The 15900-nt window shown below is 38.3% G+C and overlaps 1 protein-coding gene across 5 annotated transcripts in view; it reads left to right on the top strand.

Moving 5' to 3' along the window:
* The window catches only part of PTPRK (protein tyrosine phosphatase receptor type K), a 552323-nt gene that overhangs the window by 442244 nt on the left and 94179 nt on the right, over positions 1 to 15900 (top strand). For all 5 annotated transcript variants that reach the window (XM_025865334.2, XM_073893909.1, XM_073893908.1 and 2 more), the window contains exons 11-12: positions 1020 to 1125; positions 13505 to 13778. In XM_025865334.2, the coding sequence (XP_025721119.1) occupies positions 1020 to 1125; positions 13505 to 13778 (380 nt within the window). The remainder of the gene's footprint in view (positions 1 to 1019; positions 1126 to 13504; positions 13779 to 15900) is intronic.

The raw sequence follows: 15900 nt of genomic DNA, 5'->3' as shown, positions 1-15900 counted from the left end.
GTTGGGCTCCCTGCTCAGCGTGGAGTCTGCTTCTTCCTCTACCTCTGCTCCTCCCCTTGCTCGTGCTCTCTCTCTCTCTCTCTCTCTCAAATAAATAAATCTTTAAAAAGAAAAAAAGATTCTCACTCTTGATAAAATGTCAATCTATACTTTTAATTCTCTAAATGTCAGAGACCATGTTTTGTCTTTATACTCACAGCACTTACAAAATTTGACACGTTGTATATATTCAGTAAATACTCAATGAAAGAATGAAATACTTTGAAATTTATATTAGATGCCATTTGTTCTCAGTTTCTCTGATACTGCACACATTTCACTGGTTATGTCCTCCCTAAAATAACCAAAAGCCATTTGAGGTTACTTTTTCACCCAGTTCAGGATTAGGGAGCCCTGTCCCCCACCCCAACCATTATCAAATATTTTGATATTTGATGAGTTTCTACTTTTCAAGAATCTGGCAACTAATGCACTAGTTCATGCTAAATAAAAACTGCAGTTCCCATTCACCACACTTCCTCGATATGTTTCTGTTGCGGCCACAGTCCAGATACTAACACTGGACCATTCCACAACCTTTATATCGCACCCAGCACCACCTCACCAGGCAGCCTCTGGCTCACTTCCTGCCCCCTCTGCCTTCACATCTCCATGTGCATGTCCGTAACCAGGTCTCCCCAGAGTCAATGCTGTTCACCTCCCATCCCATCAATGCTTGGTTTCAAGGTCTCAGGAAACCAAAAGCCAAAGCACCTTCACAAAATGTTTGGCGTGTGTGTCCAAGTCGCCAGATGATAAGTTAAATTTCAACAACAAATCGTGGCTTCATATCTTCTGCTGCATTAGGTTCCCAGGGTTAACATTCAGTAATATATGTTATTCTACAAACTGAGGTACCTTTAGAAAATTAAATATGAAATTGGTTTTCCCCCATTCCAGATCATTTATTCATCCTGAACTGTGATAGAATTCTGTTAATTGACAGGAACTTTTTTCTTCTCTCATTAACCACTTACCAGCTCCAACTTTACCTGACTATGAAGGAGTGGATGCCTCTCTCAATGAAACGGCCACCACAATAACCGTGTTGTTGAGACCAGCACAGGCCAAAGGGGCACCAATCAGGTAAGGGGGGGACATACGAGTAATAGGGCAAAATAGCAGTAGGAGAAATTGCTTAGCGGTCGATATAGTCATTCATTTCTAAGAGATGGTCATTTGACAATGACTATCAGAAAGGTTTTATTTTTGTTTTGGTTTGGTTTTGTTTTTCATTTGGACAAAGCCTGCAGATAGACTTTTAAGAGTAAGATCTGAAGGGTTTTTTTTTTTTTAAAGATTTTATTTATTTATTTGACAGAGAGAGACACAGCGAGAGAGGGAACACAAGCAGGGGGAGTGGAGAGGGAGAAGCAGGCTTCCTGAGGAGCAGGGAGCCCGATGTGGGGCTCGATCTCAGGATCCCCGGGTCATGACCTGAGCTGAAGGCAAACGCTTAATGACTGAGCCACCCAGGCGCCCCTCCAAGGGGGTTTTTGAGATATTCATGAACTGAACCACTCTCTGTACTCTTTGATTTAAGAGCATTGCTCTTTGATTTTTATTTTCTTCTAGTTCCATTTCATTCCACTTCCTCTGTCGGTATCTATGGGATATGAGCTTTGAAAGTATTTGTCAGAAATAGGAGAAAATAACTCCTATCCAATGCATTAAATCTGTTATGAATAATTTCATTTGAGTGCTTGAAAAATAGGAAGTTTTGAGGAAATAAAAGGAGATTAGTTATAATGAATGCAGCTTATGTGACCTTTTAATTCCTAAATTGTTGCTTCTCAGGAATTCCATAGTAAATATTAAAATTCAATTTGCCATTTCCTTTCTCTATCCGATATTAAAATCTCCCGTATTACCCTCATCTTGCAGACTATGAGCCATGTTGTTTTCAAGAATTGGTTTGAATTATTCCAATGATTTTAATTCTTCATATTTGTAATTGGATAAATGCCCAAAACTTAAGCAAGTTTCCACGTGAAACTTGTAGATCTTGTGGATACTTTTATTTTTATACTTCCCTTAAGAAGTAAGGCACAGGGGCACCTTGGTGGCTCAGTTATTAGGCGTCTGCCTTTGGCTCGGGTCATGAGCCCTGCATCAGGCTCCCTGCTCAGTGGGAAGCCTGCTTCTCCCTCTCCCACTCTCCCTGCTTGTGTTCCCTCTCTTACTGTGTCTCTGTCAAATAAATAAATAAAATCTTAATAAAAAAAAAAAGTAGTAAAGCACAAAAATCAGTGCAGATATTTCAGAACTGATTCATCTCAAGTTGTTTACACAAATTCGTTAAGAAAATAAAATTAATCTTTGTTCTGTGTATAAAATAAATACATTCAGCCATCTGAGCACACATGAACCATTCAAACAGTCCTATATCATAGGAAGGGAAGATTTTTTAAATTTAAAAAAATTATAATAAAAAAATTAATAAAAGAACCTGAGTCCATAAAGAAAACTCCTTTCTGTTCTGTCTGACTAAAAATCTCGGGAAAACCATGCTGGAGAACAAGAGAGATGACTGAATACACTTGTAATACAAACACTTATGAAGCACGGGCTCCTTGGAAATGGAAAGTATGTATATAGTGCTATTCATGAATCAGTGATCTATGAGTGAGTCTGATTGCTGGTCTAGAGGAGAAAGAAAAAATGCCTGCATTCAACATCTTTTTCTGTTGACAAATAATTAGGGTCATTCATATGTTCCTACGTGTGATAAAATTTATTTTCTAGGTTTTACTTTCTAGGTGCTCAGTTCTGCTACTGCTGTTTAAATGAGCTACTAGGTACTTGCATTTATCTTGTTAGATATTTGAGTGAATTCAACTTTCCTTAATGTAAGTTGCACACATAGTGTATAATTCTTATTGTATCCTCATGCTACATAATGTAACTTTCATTAGCTCTTTATTCATTTAAAAATTTTATGACACAGACATTAACTGACTATGTATTATGTGCCTGGCACTGTGCTAAGCTTTGTGTGTAAATCAAAGACAAGGTGATCACAACAGAACACACAGCCTGTGCCCAGATTTGTCATGGAAGATTTGTCATGGACAGTCAAAGGAGTGTCCTTTGCTCATAATTGGTGTTGAGGAACTTTGTTGAATAAGTGAGTATGTTATCAATGACATCTTTTAAAATCAAAAATCTTTCTTTTACTTCATTTACATTTACTTATTACAAAATTTCTAATTTCCAAAAATTCGTAAGAGTCTGAACTAGTGGTTATGCAAAAATAATCCTTAATAATCCTATATCCTCTTTCTCTGACACAGAAATGTACTTCTTTATGTTTGTTGGGAAGACATTTCACCTTCTCTGGAATTCATTGCAGTGGCTGAGAACTCCAAATTTTACATGATAGGAGATTAGTGCTCAAAAATTAATTTACAGGGGCACCTGGGTGGCTCAGCCGGTTAAGCGTCTGCCTTTGGCTCAGGTCATGATCCTGGGGTCCTGGGATCTAGTCCTGCGTTGGGCTCCTGCTCAGTGGGGAGCCTGCTTCTCCCTCTGCCTTCCCCCACTAGTGCTCCCTCTCTGTCTCTCCCTCTCTCTCTCAAATAAATAAAAATCTTTAAAAAATAAAATGAAAGAAATTAATTTACAACCAGGAATACTATAAGAAGAAATAATTAAATGATATGTAAACAACTAACTATTTTAAAAGAATCTTATTAACAGGAAAAAAAATCTGCTTTCCAACTAATATTCTAATCCAATTTTGTCCATCTTTATTTTTTTACAATGACTTGCCCAGCTATCTGAGAATACCCATAGGTGGGGACCAGGTGGCAGGACCAGACTGGTCTTGTTGGGCAGTTTGGCCTAGATGAGCCCTGCTTCCTTTGCTTTTTGAATCTTCCCAGGAGAGAGTCCTGTCTTCTTTCCTCTGACCACATTCCTACCTTTGATACTGCTCCCAGTAATTGGAGCCTTATCTTAAGGCTTATCTTGTCCAGTGCTCTTATTTCTTTGAAGATGAAGACCCAAATTGATGTAATCAATTTTCATAGCACTGTATTTATGTCCGGTACTTCAAATCCTTGATTGGCTGCCCATCACTTCTTCAGATTCTTGAAGCTATTTTACTTTTCAGCCAGATTCACATTTATGTCGGCCTATTAGAATCTCTTATCTGCTAATGCTTGTTGCCATTCCACTCGGTATATGGCCCATCTTTTCCCCTCCCAATAAAAACCAGACCTATTTACCACCTAGCTAAACCTCCTGAGATCTTACTTTACCATATTAGTAGCCTCTGCCAGGCTGCACCTTACCATCCATTTGTCCCAAATCTGGTGGAAATATCTAAGTCATTCTGCTCTGGTATTCCTAATGTCAAACAAACTCCAATTCCTGAAGCCTCTATCATAGCACCTTGTTATAGAGAGTCTGTACATTGAGTTCCATTTAGTGTTATCAAGAAAACCAAAGTTACCAATGGTTTCTATGAATTTATTAATCCCAATGACATTCAATATGCACCAGGGGCTGAACTGGTTACTTGGAATAGAAATCCACATAAGGCAATTTAATATGTGCCCTCAACTGGGAATGGCAGACTCATAAATCATTGAACGATAACAATGCAGTATGAGAAGTGAAATGACAGCAGTTAGGAAATGTGGTACTAGAGCTGAGTTTTGAAGGAGATGTAAGAATAAGCTCAGCCAAGGGTCACTTTGAAAAGAGGGGAGAGGTTGCTGAGAAGAGAAGACACAATGATCCTCTCCAATAATTGCAAAGCGGATGATTGGGTATGTGGCCATGTGGTGCATTCCAGAATTGCAAGTAGTTCAGATCATTGAGAGGGAAGGGTATGTGGGAGAAGAGAGGTTGGAGAAATAAGCAGGGGCCAGAGGGAGAGGCTATTTAGTGCCAGTCCTAAAACTGAAGGTGGCCACAGAACGACTGTAAGTGGAAGCTATTATGAACAATTTTATGTTCTTGGAAAGACCACTCTGGTAGAAACATAGAGAATGAACTGGGAGTAACCCAGACTGAAAGCAGAATGGTCCCAGCGAGAAGTGCTCTTGGGCCACATTCAGACAGAAGCAGTGGAAATGCACGTGGGGCTGTGACTCTGCCACAAGGCTGTACACAAGTTGGAGGGATAAAGCTTGATGAGAAGCTGAAGGGAATGGAGACTTTAGGGGAGAGATGATAGTAGTTTTTATTTTAGAAGGGGTAGCAAAGTAAAAAGTCATCTAAGATTCAAGGTATTTTTTGAGGTTATTAAGTAATGATAAATATTTTTATTTGTTGTGTTGGATTGCTGTCCCAAATCAAAAAGAAGGCATGCTCTCTTTGGGATGAGTTCTTTTGTATATTAGAAATTATATACTATAAATTTGTTGCATTTCATTCTAAGGTATCATGATGTACACAGAGCAAATAATATACACACCACTAAAAAATCCTGTTCTAAATAATTCAGTGCTCAGCATCACCAACCACTTTGTTCTTCCGTTCTCCTTTAAGACTGGTCCTAAAGTGTCTACATGCTAATGTAAACACATGCAGTGCAATTCTGGCAAGTGTGGTCTTTTTGACAAAATTAATTTTTGGATATATAATTATTCTAAAGGCTGAACGTTGCTGTCTGACTTACCTAGACCTTTGACTCTCCTTACCGACTTTTTAAGATCTATCCCTAAAACTGGCATCACTTGACAATCATTAGTATGATTCAGAATGAATATTACCCACATTTGGAACCAACTCCCTAAAATGCATAATTATTTTCCCTTTTACAAAAAACATTTTCCATTTTTCATAGATGGATTCAAAGTCTAGCCTGAGCAGATATAATTATAAATTATAGTGCATAGAATGTCCCACTTATTAAAAGATTGACCCGATGGAGCTGTTTTCAAAGAATGAACATAGCAGCTGCATATTGCAAAAACACAGGGAAGAGTCCCTCAGTGGTGAACTCAGTTTACTATAAGATGGAACAAATGAATGTATATTTAACTGCAGCATTTTCCAAATATAAGCTCTATCTATTTTAAGCTGCCAGGAAGCTACCTATTCTAGGGTAACTAAATGTTTATTTTGTAGGTAAAACCTAATTTTTCATTTTAAAACATTAACTACATGTATTCTTAGTTAGGTAATTAGGAGATAGTTGTGAAAAGCAGTTGAGAATCACCATTTCCTTGCAGCCACTCTGGAAAACGGTATGGAGTTTCCTCAAAGAGTTAAAAATAGAACTGCCCTACAATCCAGCAGTTGTGCTACTAGGTATTTACACAAAGAATACAAAAATACTAATTCAGGGGGATACATGCACCCTGATGTTTACAGCAGCATTATCTACAATAGCCAAATTACAGAAACAGCCCAACTGTCCATTGACTAGTGAATGGATAAAGAAGATGCGGTATATATGTGTGTATACACACACACACACACACGCACGCACACACACACACACACCACACACACACAGACTATTACTCAGCCATAAAAACAAATGAAATCTTGCCATTTGCAACAGCGTGGATGGAGCTAGAGAATATTATGCTAAGCAAAACAAGTTAGTCAGATGGGGCACCTGGGTGGCTCAGTTGGTTAAGTGTCTGCCTTTGGCTCAGGTCATGATTCCAGGGTCCTGAAATCAAGCCAGTGTCAGGTTCCCTGCTCAGCAGGGAGCCTGCTTCTCCCTCTGCCCCTCCCCCCGCTTGTGTTCTCACTCTCTCGCAAATAAATAAAATATTTTTTAAAAATTAAGTCAGAGAAAGATACCATATGATTTCACTCATATGTGGAATTTAAGAAACAAAACAAATGAGCAAAGGGACTAAAAAGAGAGAGAGGCAAACCAAGAAACAGACTCTTAACTATAGAGAACAAACTGATGGTCAGCAGAAAGGAGGGTGGTGAATTGGTGATGAGGCTTAAGGAGGGCATTTGTGCTGAGCAGCGGGCATTGTAGGGAAGTGTTGAATCACTATATTGTATACCTGAAACTAATATTATACTGTATGTTAACCTAACTTTAATTTAAATAAAAACTTTAAAAAAAACCCACCATTTCTTCCACAGTTGTATTGGGTAAAGAAACCAATGATAGTTTAACAGAAATACAGATTAATATTTATATCTGTATCTGTTTAGTTGGAGTTCAACCATTGTACGTTAGAGTTACTCCCCAGGTCAATTGTTCACTCATACACAACTTGAAACATTGGGACCACTACCCTCATCCATTTGCAGAATATCCTATTTCATCTCAGCAACTTAAAGAGATCAGGTAGTTGCACCTGATATTTCTAACTACTGCCATGACATAGAACTTATTTGGGCTCCAGATAAAAATGCTTTGAAATTTAAACAGAGATGGAAATCATCCTTTTGCCCTACTTTGACATCTTTTTATCCTTGTATACAAGCTGTATGGTCCAAGTAAAATCTTTTAATTTATTCTACAGAACCACAATAGGTAGATGTTTTTTTCTAACAGAAAATGAGAGGAGTCTTAACTTTCTATTAAATTTTCTCTCCAGCCCTTTATTTTTTTAAATTTTATTTAAAATCAATCAATTAACATATAGTGTATTATTAGTTTCAGAGGTAGAGTTTAGTGACTCATCAGTTGCATAGAACACCCAGTGCTCATCACATCGCGTGCCCTCCGTAATGCCCATCACCCAGTTCCCCCATCTTTCCATTCCCCCTTCTCCTCCAGCAACCCTCAGTTTGTTTCCTATGGTTAAGAGTCTCTTACAGTTTATCTCTTGATTTGATTTCATCTTCTTTTATTTTTCCCAACCTTCCCCTATGTTCATCTGTGTTGTTTCTTAAATTCTACGTATGAGTGAAATCATATGATAATTGTCTTTCTCTGATTGACTTATTTCACTTAGCATAATACCCTCTAGCTCCGTCCATGTTGTTGCAATGGTAAGATTTCATTTTTTGATGGCTGAGTAATATTCCATTATATATATAATGGAATACACACACACACACACACACACACACACACACATACACACACCACATCTTTATGCATTCATCTGTCAGTGGACATCGGGCTCTTTCCATAGTTTGGCTATTGTGGACATTGCTGTTATAAACATTGGGGTGCACATGCCCCCTTGAATCACTATGTTTGTATCCTTTGTATAAATACCTAGTAATGCAATTGTCTCCAGCCCTTTAGATGACTACAGCCCCAGCTAATAACTTGATTGTGACCTTATGAGAAATCCTGAGCCAGAACCATCTGGCTAGGGGGTGCCTGGATGGCTCAGTCATTAAGCGTCTGCCTTCGGCTCAGGTCATGATCCCAGGGTCCTGGGATCGAGCCCCGCATCGGGCTCCCTGCTCCGCGGGAAGCCTGCTTCTCCCTCTCCCACTCCCCCTGCTTGTGTTCCCTCCCGCTGTGTCTCTCTCTGTCAAACAAATAAAATCTTTAAAAAAATAAAAAGAACCATCTGGCTAAGCCATTCCCAAAGTTCTAACCCACAAAAACCATGCAGTATTAAATGTTTATTGTTTTGAGCCACAGTTCTAGGGTAATTTATTTTGCAGGAGGAGATAACTGATGGAATACCCATATAGCTGAAACCTTCTCTTCAGGTCTCTCCTTAAAGGGCACTTTATCACATAGGTCTTTCTTGACCACTGCATATCAAATAGACATGTTCAATCCTGTTATTCCTTATTTCCCTTATCCTGCTTTAGTTTTCTCTTAGAGCACTTATCTTGACATATCGTGTAGTTTTTTAAAATTCATTTATTTGTATTTCCCACTAGAATGTAAACTTCATGAGAGCAGAGACTTTTACTATTGTGTTCATTACCCTAACCTCAGCACTTAAAATAGTACATGGCATATAATAGACACTCAGTAGATATTTGACGAATGAATGAATGGGCACTAGAGTTAAAAATACGATAGTCAGCTATCTTTAGCTAAATACCAGATAATATTTATAATGTAACATGTCAGTGATAAGCACAATAAATATTATAAGACAGTGGTTTAGGGCCTTTTTCAAACCCAGAATTCCTGAGAGGTACCCCAAATGGTTTTCCTCAACGTATCCGTGTCATTATAATTTGTGGGTGGATTGAGGACTAAATTGAAAATGCATCTCACTTGACTCTAACTTCTACCCCACCTTCATCCCTCTGTTACCTACTTCCACCTTTAGAATTACCTCCATTGGCATTAGAAGACAGAGTAACACTAAGTGAACTAGTCAGAGAAGGTTTTATAGCAGAAGTAGAAAAACTAGAAACTCTTGACAGAATGTTTGGTATGTTTAGTAACAATGGTCATTCAAATTTGAAATGGAGAACATACAGCAGGAGCTAGTGAGAGCAAGAGTGGAGGGATAAAGTAAGAGATGTGGTAAGATATTAACCCTAGTGTAAAAAGTATAGATTTTGACATGGGAGGGCTCCACATAGTTTTGACAAAGTGAAAAGTTAGAGAAGAGTAGTTAATACTCAAAGTGCTGGCTTAGGAAAGTATCAACAGTTTGGAAAATGGTTCTCTTTTACATTCTCTATGAACGGTTCATGGCATTTAGAGAATACTCAAAAAAGACAGAATAGATGGAGTGATGGGTGGTTAGGTAAACGGATGGTTAGAAGTTTGGATGGATGGATGGGTGCCTGGAGTACATGAAGAAGAAAATGGGGGCAAGAAAACTAAATGAGTAATATGAATATAAAGTTGTAAATACTCCCCTAATGATGGAAGCAGTGGGAATGAAAAGAAATGGTATATTGCAAGGGAGGTAGAGCATGGTTAAAAATAGAACTTATTAAAGTTAATGCCAGGATTTTGAGCTTTGTTGATTCAGAAACTGATCCTTCCTCTTACAGAAATAAGGAGGCCCTGAGGGACATGGCTTGTGTGTTTAAGGAGTAAAGAGATGAAGCACAGGGAATATCATGGTCACCAAAACGATGTTTAAGCCTTTACTCTGTAGATCCTGAAAATGTTTGCATTAGGGCCCTATGAGCAACAGTGGCTGTGAGATCTTGGGAAGTCTGTTCATTAGAAAAATAGCAAAACACGGGAGCTAGGAAATTTCTCCTCAAGCTTTAAGGAGACATTTTAGATACAAAATGAGAGTGTACAATTGTATAATTCATTATTTGCTATCACTAAGAAGTTGCACTACCTAAAATTAAGACCAGATTCTCAAAGGTTTTACTTACAGGTTAAAAAAAAAAAAAAAGCAACAACAACAACATAAAACATAGTAGGCTGTTGTAGGTAATTTTGGTTTCAAGTTTCAACAATTTTAAGCATGAAACCAAGCAGGCTGTCTACGATATGTATCTTATAATCACTTTTTGAGATAATGGCAAAATCCCCTTATGTATTTTTTTACAGTCTTGTAACTGAAAGAAAATTGTATGATGAGAAGTCATCATTTGGCCTCCCAAAAATCTAAAAATGACTAGATACCAATGTCTAATCAAATTAAAGTATAGTGAAGTGAAATCATTTTTAGTTTTTTAACATAAGGAAATCGTATTTTCAGCATCGAGTGAAGATTCATCATGCCAGTATATTGATTTTTACTTAATTATAGAAATATTTTACAACTTTAAAGGGAATGGGGAAATATGAAATATGGGCAGAGTGAATACAACTATTTAGGTGGCTTTGGGATATTTTAAATTGCTGGAGTACGAAGCTCAAACAATATTTAGATCCAGCTAGAGTTAAGTACCGTTCGGTAATTAGACAACCACAAGGGTGGAAAAGCACAGGCCCATTTCATGTAATCAGTCAGATCACTTCTAATTTGATTTCTCATTCCTTATTTTCTGTCCTAGTTAATTTGTATTGATAAATAAGAAAGTAACAGGGAAGAAAACAGACTTTAAAAAAGTACAAGTGTGTGGTTGGACAACAGCCTGCTCACACAGATTGATCAATGAAGGGAAGATAATTTCTTTAAAAAAATGAATTTTATAATTTTTAGTTTGGGGTTCCATCTCAAATTCAGTGAGATCTTTCCCCAAGACCAGATTGCACCTTTTCTTCTTTTAATCCTCCCCAGCATCGTCAGTTTGCTTTGCTTGCTCCTAATAGATGTGTAGAGACAAGCTGTTTTGGACGAAGTTCCTTAATTTGGAATATGCAACCTATGTCAATGTAAAAGAATTCGTTAAGACTATTTACTAGGTTTTCTGGATTTTTCTAGAGATATGGGATCATGGATGAGGAATTTATTTTTTAAGGATTAGGTTAAATAATTAAGAAGTAAGAGTAATTATCATTATTGCCCACTAGGGTAAGAATATGATGTTAGACTTGCTTGGGGAGGGTGCCTGTGTGTGCTTGTCTGCCTAAGAGTATGTATCCACAGGATATGCAGCCGTGTAACATACAAATATGGATTCTAAGTTGAAAATAAACAGAAAAAAGATAAGGTTTGCTTATCACAGCGTATGTCAGCTATGATTCCTGTTTCTCTACCAGAGCTTTGCTTACGTATTTCCTGTATTTTATTTTATTTTTTTAAAGATTTATTTACTTATTTTTAGAGAGCTAGAGAAAGAGGGAGAGAGCAGGCACGAGCGGGGGAAGGGGCAGAGGGAGAGAATCTTTCAAGCAGACTCCCCACCCAGCATGGAGCCTGATTGCGGGGCTCAACCTCACAACTCAGGAGTCAGAGGCCCAACCGACTGAGCCACCCAGGCGCCCCTGTTTCATTTTAAATTTGACAATCGCCTGCTCCATGGACCCTTCAAAGAGCATGTATCCTGTCAGTAGCATTCCTAGGAGCTTATGGACCCAACTTGGCAGAAGTACAGAGAATGATGGACTAGACATGATTTCAGATAACACAGCCTTCTGCCTTGGTTGCTTGCCCAAATCTAGATTTCTGACATTAATACAATTTCTGTCCTATATCTAAGGGAAAGGAGATAGATAGCAGACTACCAAGTTCTTAGCAATATTTGAATGGAATATGGGAACTTGAAATATTAGGAAGAAAAGAAAACCTTTATATAAACTTCTTTCTTTTAATCTATGAAAGTCTTCTGTTTGTAGGTATAAGAGAGTTTATATTAAGTTAGAATTTTAAACCAGATTCTAAAGCGATATGAAATTTTATTTTTAATTATCATAAATGCAAATTCAGTTTTTTCTCTCTCTGTCTCTCTTTTGGTGTGTCCGTCTGTCTCTCTCCTCTCTCTGTCTCTCTCCCTCCTCTTTCTCTTTATAGAAGTTCATTAAAGAAAAGATTCTATTCCTGTTGGAGAGTCATTCAGTGACTGTTGTCCCTATATAGAATGAACATATTTGCCTAGCCCTACATACAGCTTATTTCTATTCAATTTACATAAGCGACCACAATGCATTTTTTCTTGATTTTCAGGGATTTTTAAATTCATTAAAAACATAAAATATATTAAGAATGCCAACTTTCTCAGGTGTACATTACCTAAGAAAAGTTTGCCTGAAGAATATACTGCAAAGAAAGAATAATATTAATATACCAGTTTCAGCAATTGGTAAAAAAAAAAAAAAAATTAGTGATTAGGCAGACTTTCATTTTAAAGTTGCGTTATTTTTTCTTTGATTTCCTCTGTAAAATAATAGCTATTGTAGAGAAGTTTTAAGACTTTTAAGAAAGGTATTAGAAGGTTTAGGTTCAAGCTTTAATAGGGCAAATGCCATCTGTTTCTACAATTTGTACCATTTTATTATTAACAACGCTAGAAGAAGGAAGCAGTCTATTTCAGTGGCGAGGACAGATTTCTGTCCATCTGTGCCCGCATTGCCGCATGCCACTCGCTCTTTCTATCTGCATAACTGAGCCGGTGTTGATGCCGTGGCAAGGTCAGGAGGTGGGGAAGCCTGTCAGCACATTCTGTCTCTAATGTGATGACAACCCCACACTGGTGCTTTGAGCCCCACCCTGAGGCACTCATTCTGTTGGGCCTCAGACCAGGGCCTTTTGTACTATCATCTCAAAGGAAAATGTTAACTTTAAACATTGAAAAATATCAGACAAAGAACTTTAGTACTTGTCTCTCGTTATTGAGGTGGCTCATTTCTCAACATTAAAAAATGTGTAGACTTCTGTGGTGATTTTTCTTACTTTTTTCCAGTTCCTTAGTACCTACGTTGAGTTGGGGGGAAGGAGAATCCACATGAAATTCTATTTTATTGCAAAATAGCTGGAAAAAAAACATGCAGTGCATGCAGTGGGTTAAGACTGACCTTAAAGACTTTGAAATGTTGCATGTTAATATTAAATACCTCTTGGAGCACTGGGTATTATGCACAAACAACGAATCATGGAATACTGCATTAAAAACTAATGATGTAATGTGTGGTGATTAACATAACAATAAAAAATTTTTAAAAATATTAAATACCTCTTTTTTTTTGAGAAATCTTAGTATGTAGAATCTCTAAATGTGTCCTTTTTTTTTTTTTTCTTTTTCCAAAAAGTGCCTATCAGATTGTTGTGGAGGAGTTGCACCCACACCGAACCAAGAGAGAAGCTGGAGCAATGGAATGCTACCAAGTCCCTGTTACATACCAAAATGCCCTGAGCGGGGGTGCACCATACTACTTCGCTGCAGAACTGCCCCCAGGGAATCTTCCTGAACCTGCCCCATTCACAGTGGGTGACAATAGGACCTATCAGGGCTTTTGGAACCCTCCTTTGGCTCCACGCAAAGGATACAACATCTATTTCCAGGCAATGAGCAGTGTGGAGAAGGTGAGCTTCCTCCAAAATTTGCTTTTTCACTGCTCTGAGGAAGAACTGCAGTTGAATTTTATAAATACTCAGTAGCATTTGTCAGGGAAAAAAAAAAGAAAGAAGGAAGGGGAACGAAACACACCCATGTGTAGGGGGTGTTGTTTCTGTTCCCAACAGTGTGCACAGTTTTGGGCGGACTCTCAGACTGAGGCTCCAAACCCGTTCCATGGCACGGGATTCCTGTTTCATAGTAACTGCCTCTCCTCAAGCCTTCCTCAGGAAAGCCCACAAGAACAATTGTGAGCAAAATGGTTTGAAAAGGTGGGTGTGCTGCTTCTGGGACTCCAGCCCCAGTAAAGACAGGCATTGTTCTGTCTTCTTTGCTCAGTGGTGGCACACTTCAGAAGATTAAATTTACTGCAGGATAAACAGAATACGTGTTCCACAGCAGGCTAATAAACCCTTCTAAACTTTTCAGAGGGTACAAGCCAAATAGTAGATAACAAGTAACAATCCTCTGATTACAAAGTAATAGGGTGCCTGTGGTATATCTGACAGATCCTAAACAGAAGGCTGCCTGGAGACGGCAGGATGCTGTGCCGTTAGAGAAGTCTGTTTTCTGTTTCCCCGGTTGCGCCTCCTTTTCCCATTTTGGACACAGTTGTTTTTGAACACTGCTGCTGATCCCAAATGAGTCTTGAAAAGGAAGACACAACAGGAAGATAGAAACTACCAGTGGTTCCATATGAGGGGAAATAACCTGGCCTTTCATGGCTCATGCTGTTCTCTTTGAAAGATTTTCTTTCCTAAAACTTATTTAATATTTTTTTTTCAGAGAGGGATAAGGAAAAAAAAAGGTCAAGAATAGAAAACTCTCACAATTTAAAATCCAATAGAACTGGCATTTTTGTGTACTTGTAGCTATATGGGAAATTTCTGGGTTTGGGTAATTGAATCCCTGAGGTGGGTTCCTGGGAGATGTTGTGGAATAGGTGATATCCAGTTGCAACAGGCATATTATACCTTGGAATAGTTAAGTTGAAAGACATAATCCAGTTGGCTTTTCTGCAGGGGCCATGAGAACTTAGGGTGTTGACTGGCTGCTTTCAAATGAAAGCTCTCTCTTTCTGCTTACTTAAATTCCTTTGCCAGTATATGGCAAAGGAAAATGCCATGGCATCTTCTAGGACGTACTACTCCAAAGCCACAGGCTGCCCATGGTTGAAAACATTATTCTTGTCTCCTCTCTAGTTTATTTCTATGTAAGTGGGAGTCTTTTGAGGCAAGTTGGCTGCCCGCTTCCCACATGCCCATCATTCCACATCACTGGTACAACCGGGCTGCTCAAAAAAGACAAGACCATGGAAGTTATTATTCCATTCTGGGTATAAAGTAGCATAGCGGTAGAAAACATAGTTCTGCCTTTGGGTATTCATCTTTAGAGATGTGAGCGATTCCAAATTAACTTTTGTTCCTGGGTCCGTGGTGTAAGAGGAGTGTTAATGAATGTCTGTTACTTACAGAGGATTTTCTCTGGCACTGTTCGAAAGCCTTGATATGAATGTTCTCTTCTAATTGTTACTATATCTACATGTGGTTTAATCAAAGTATGGAGTAACAACAATATATCTCACAGTTATCTTGGCAAATAGTTTCAAAATGGATGTGGTTTCTAGGAGCAGAGACTGGAAATCCTAGTGGAATTAACAACAGTTGCTTTTAGGAAATCAGAATCCCTTTGGGCCTTTGTGGGAATGTGGAACAATCTCCTGGAGCGGACTGTAAAGGCCTCAAGTCACAATTAAGTAATAGAATGCAAAGATTTATTTTTTAACTACTAATTCCCCCTCAGTGCTTTGTTTTGTATAATTAAGAGGAAATGGTAAGCTCTTGGGCTTTCAGTATATGGAACTACTCAAGATGGAGTTACAAATACATCCTAAAAACAAATAGCCTTTGTTTTGTTTACTGGCTTTACCATCTTTTCCAACCTCTGGTATGTTCAGAGATATGAACTGAAGGAACTAAGTCCTGGAGGTGTGTGGTGTGGGCCTAGACGTGCATTTCACCACATAGTGCCACACCACAACATTAAGAAGGAAGGGAGGAAGGGAGGGAGGGAGGAAGGAAGGAAGGAAGG

This window comes from Callorhinus ursinus, unplaced genomic scaffold, assembly GCF_003265705.2.
Source record: "Callorhinus ursinus isolate GAN/ISIS: 27379988/994484 unplaced genomic scaffold, GSC_fseal_2.0 scaffold6, whole genome shotgun sequence".
Classification (NCBI taxonomy): domain Eukaryota; kingdom Metazoa; phylum Chordata; class Mammalia; order Carnivora; family Otariidae; genus Callorhinus; species Callorhinus ursinus.
This window is presented reverse-complemented; position numbering and strand designations above follow the sequence as displayed.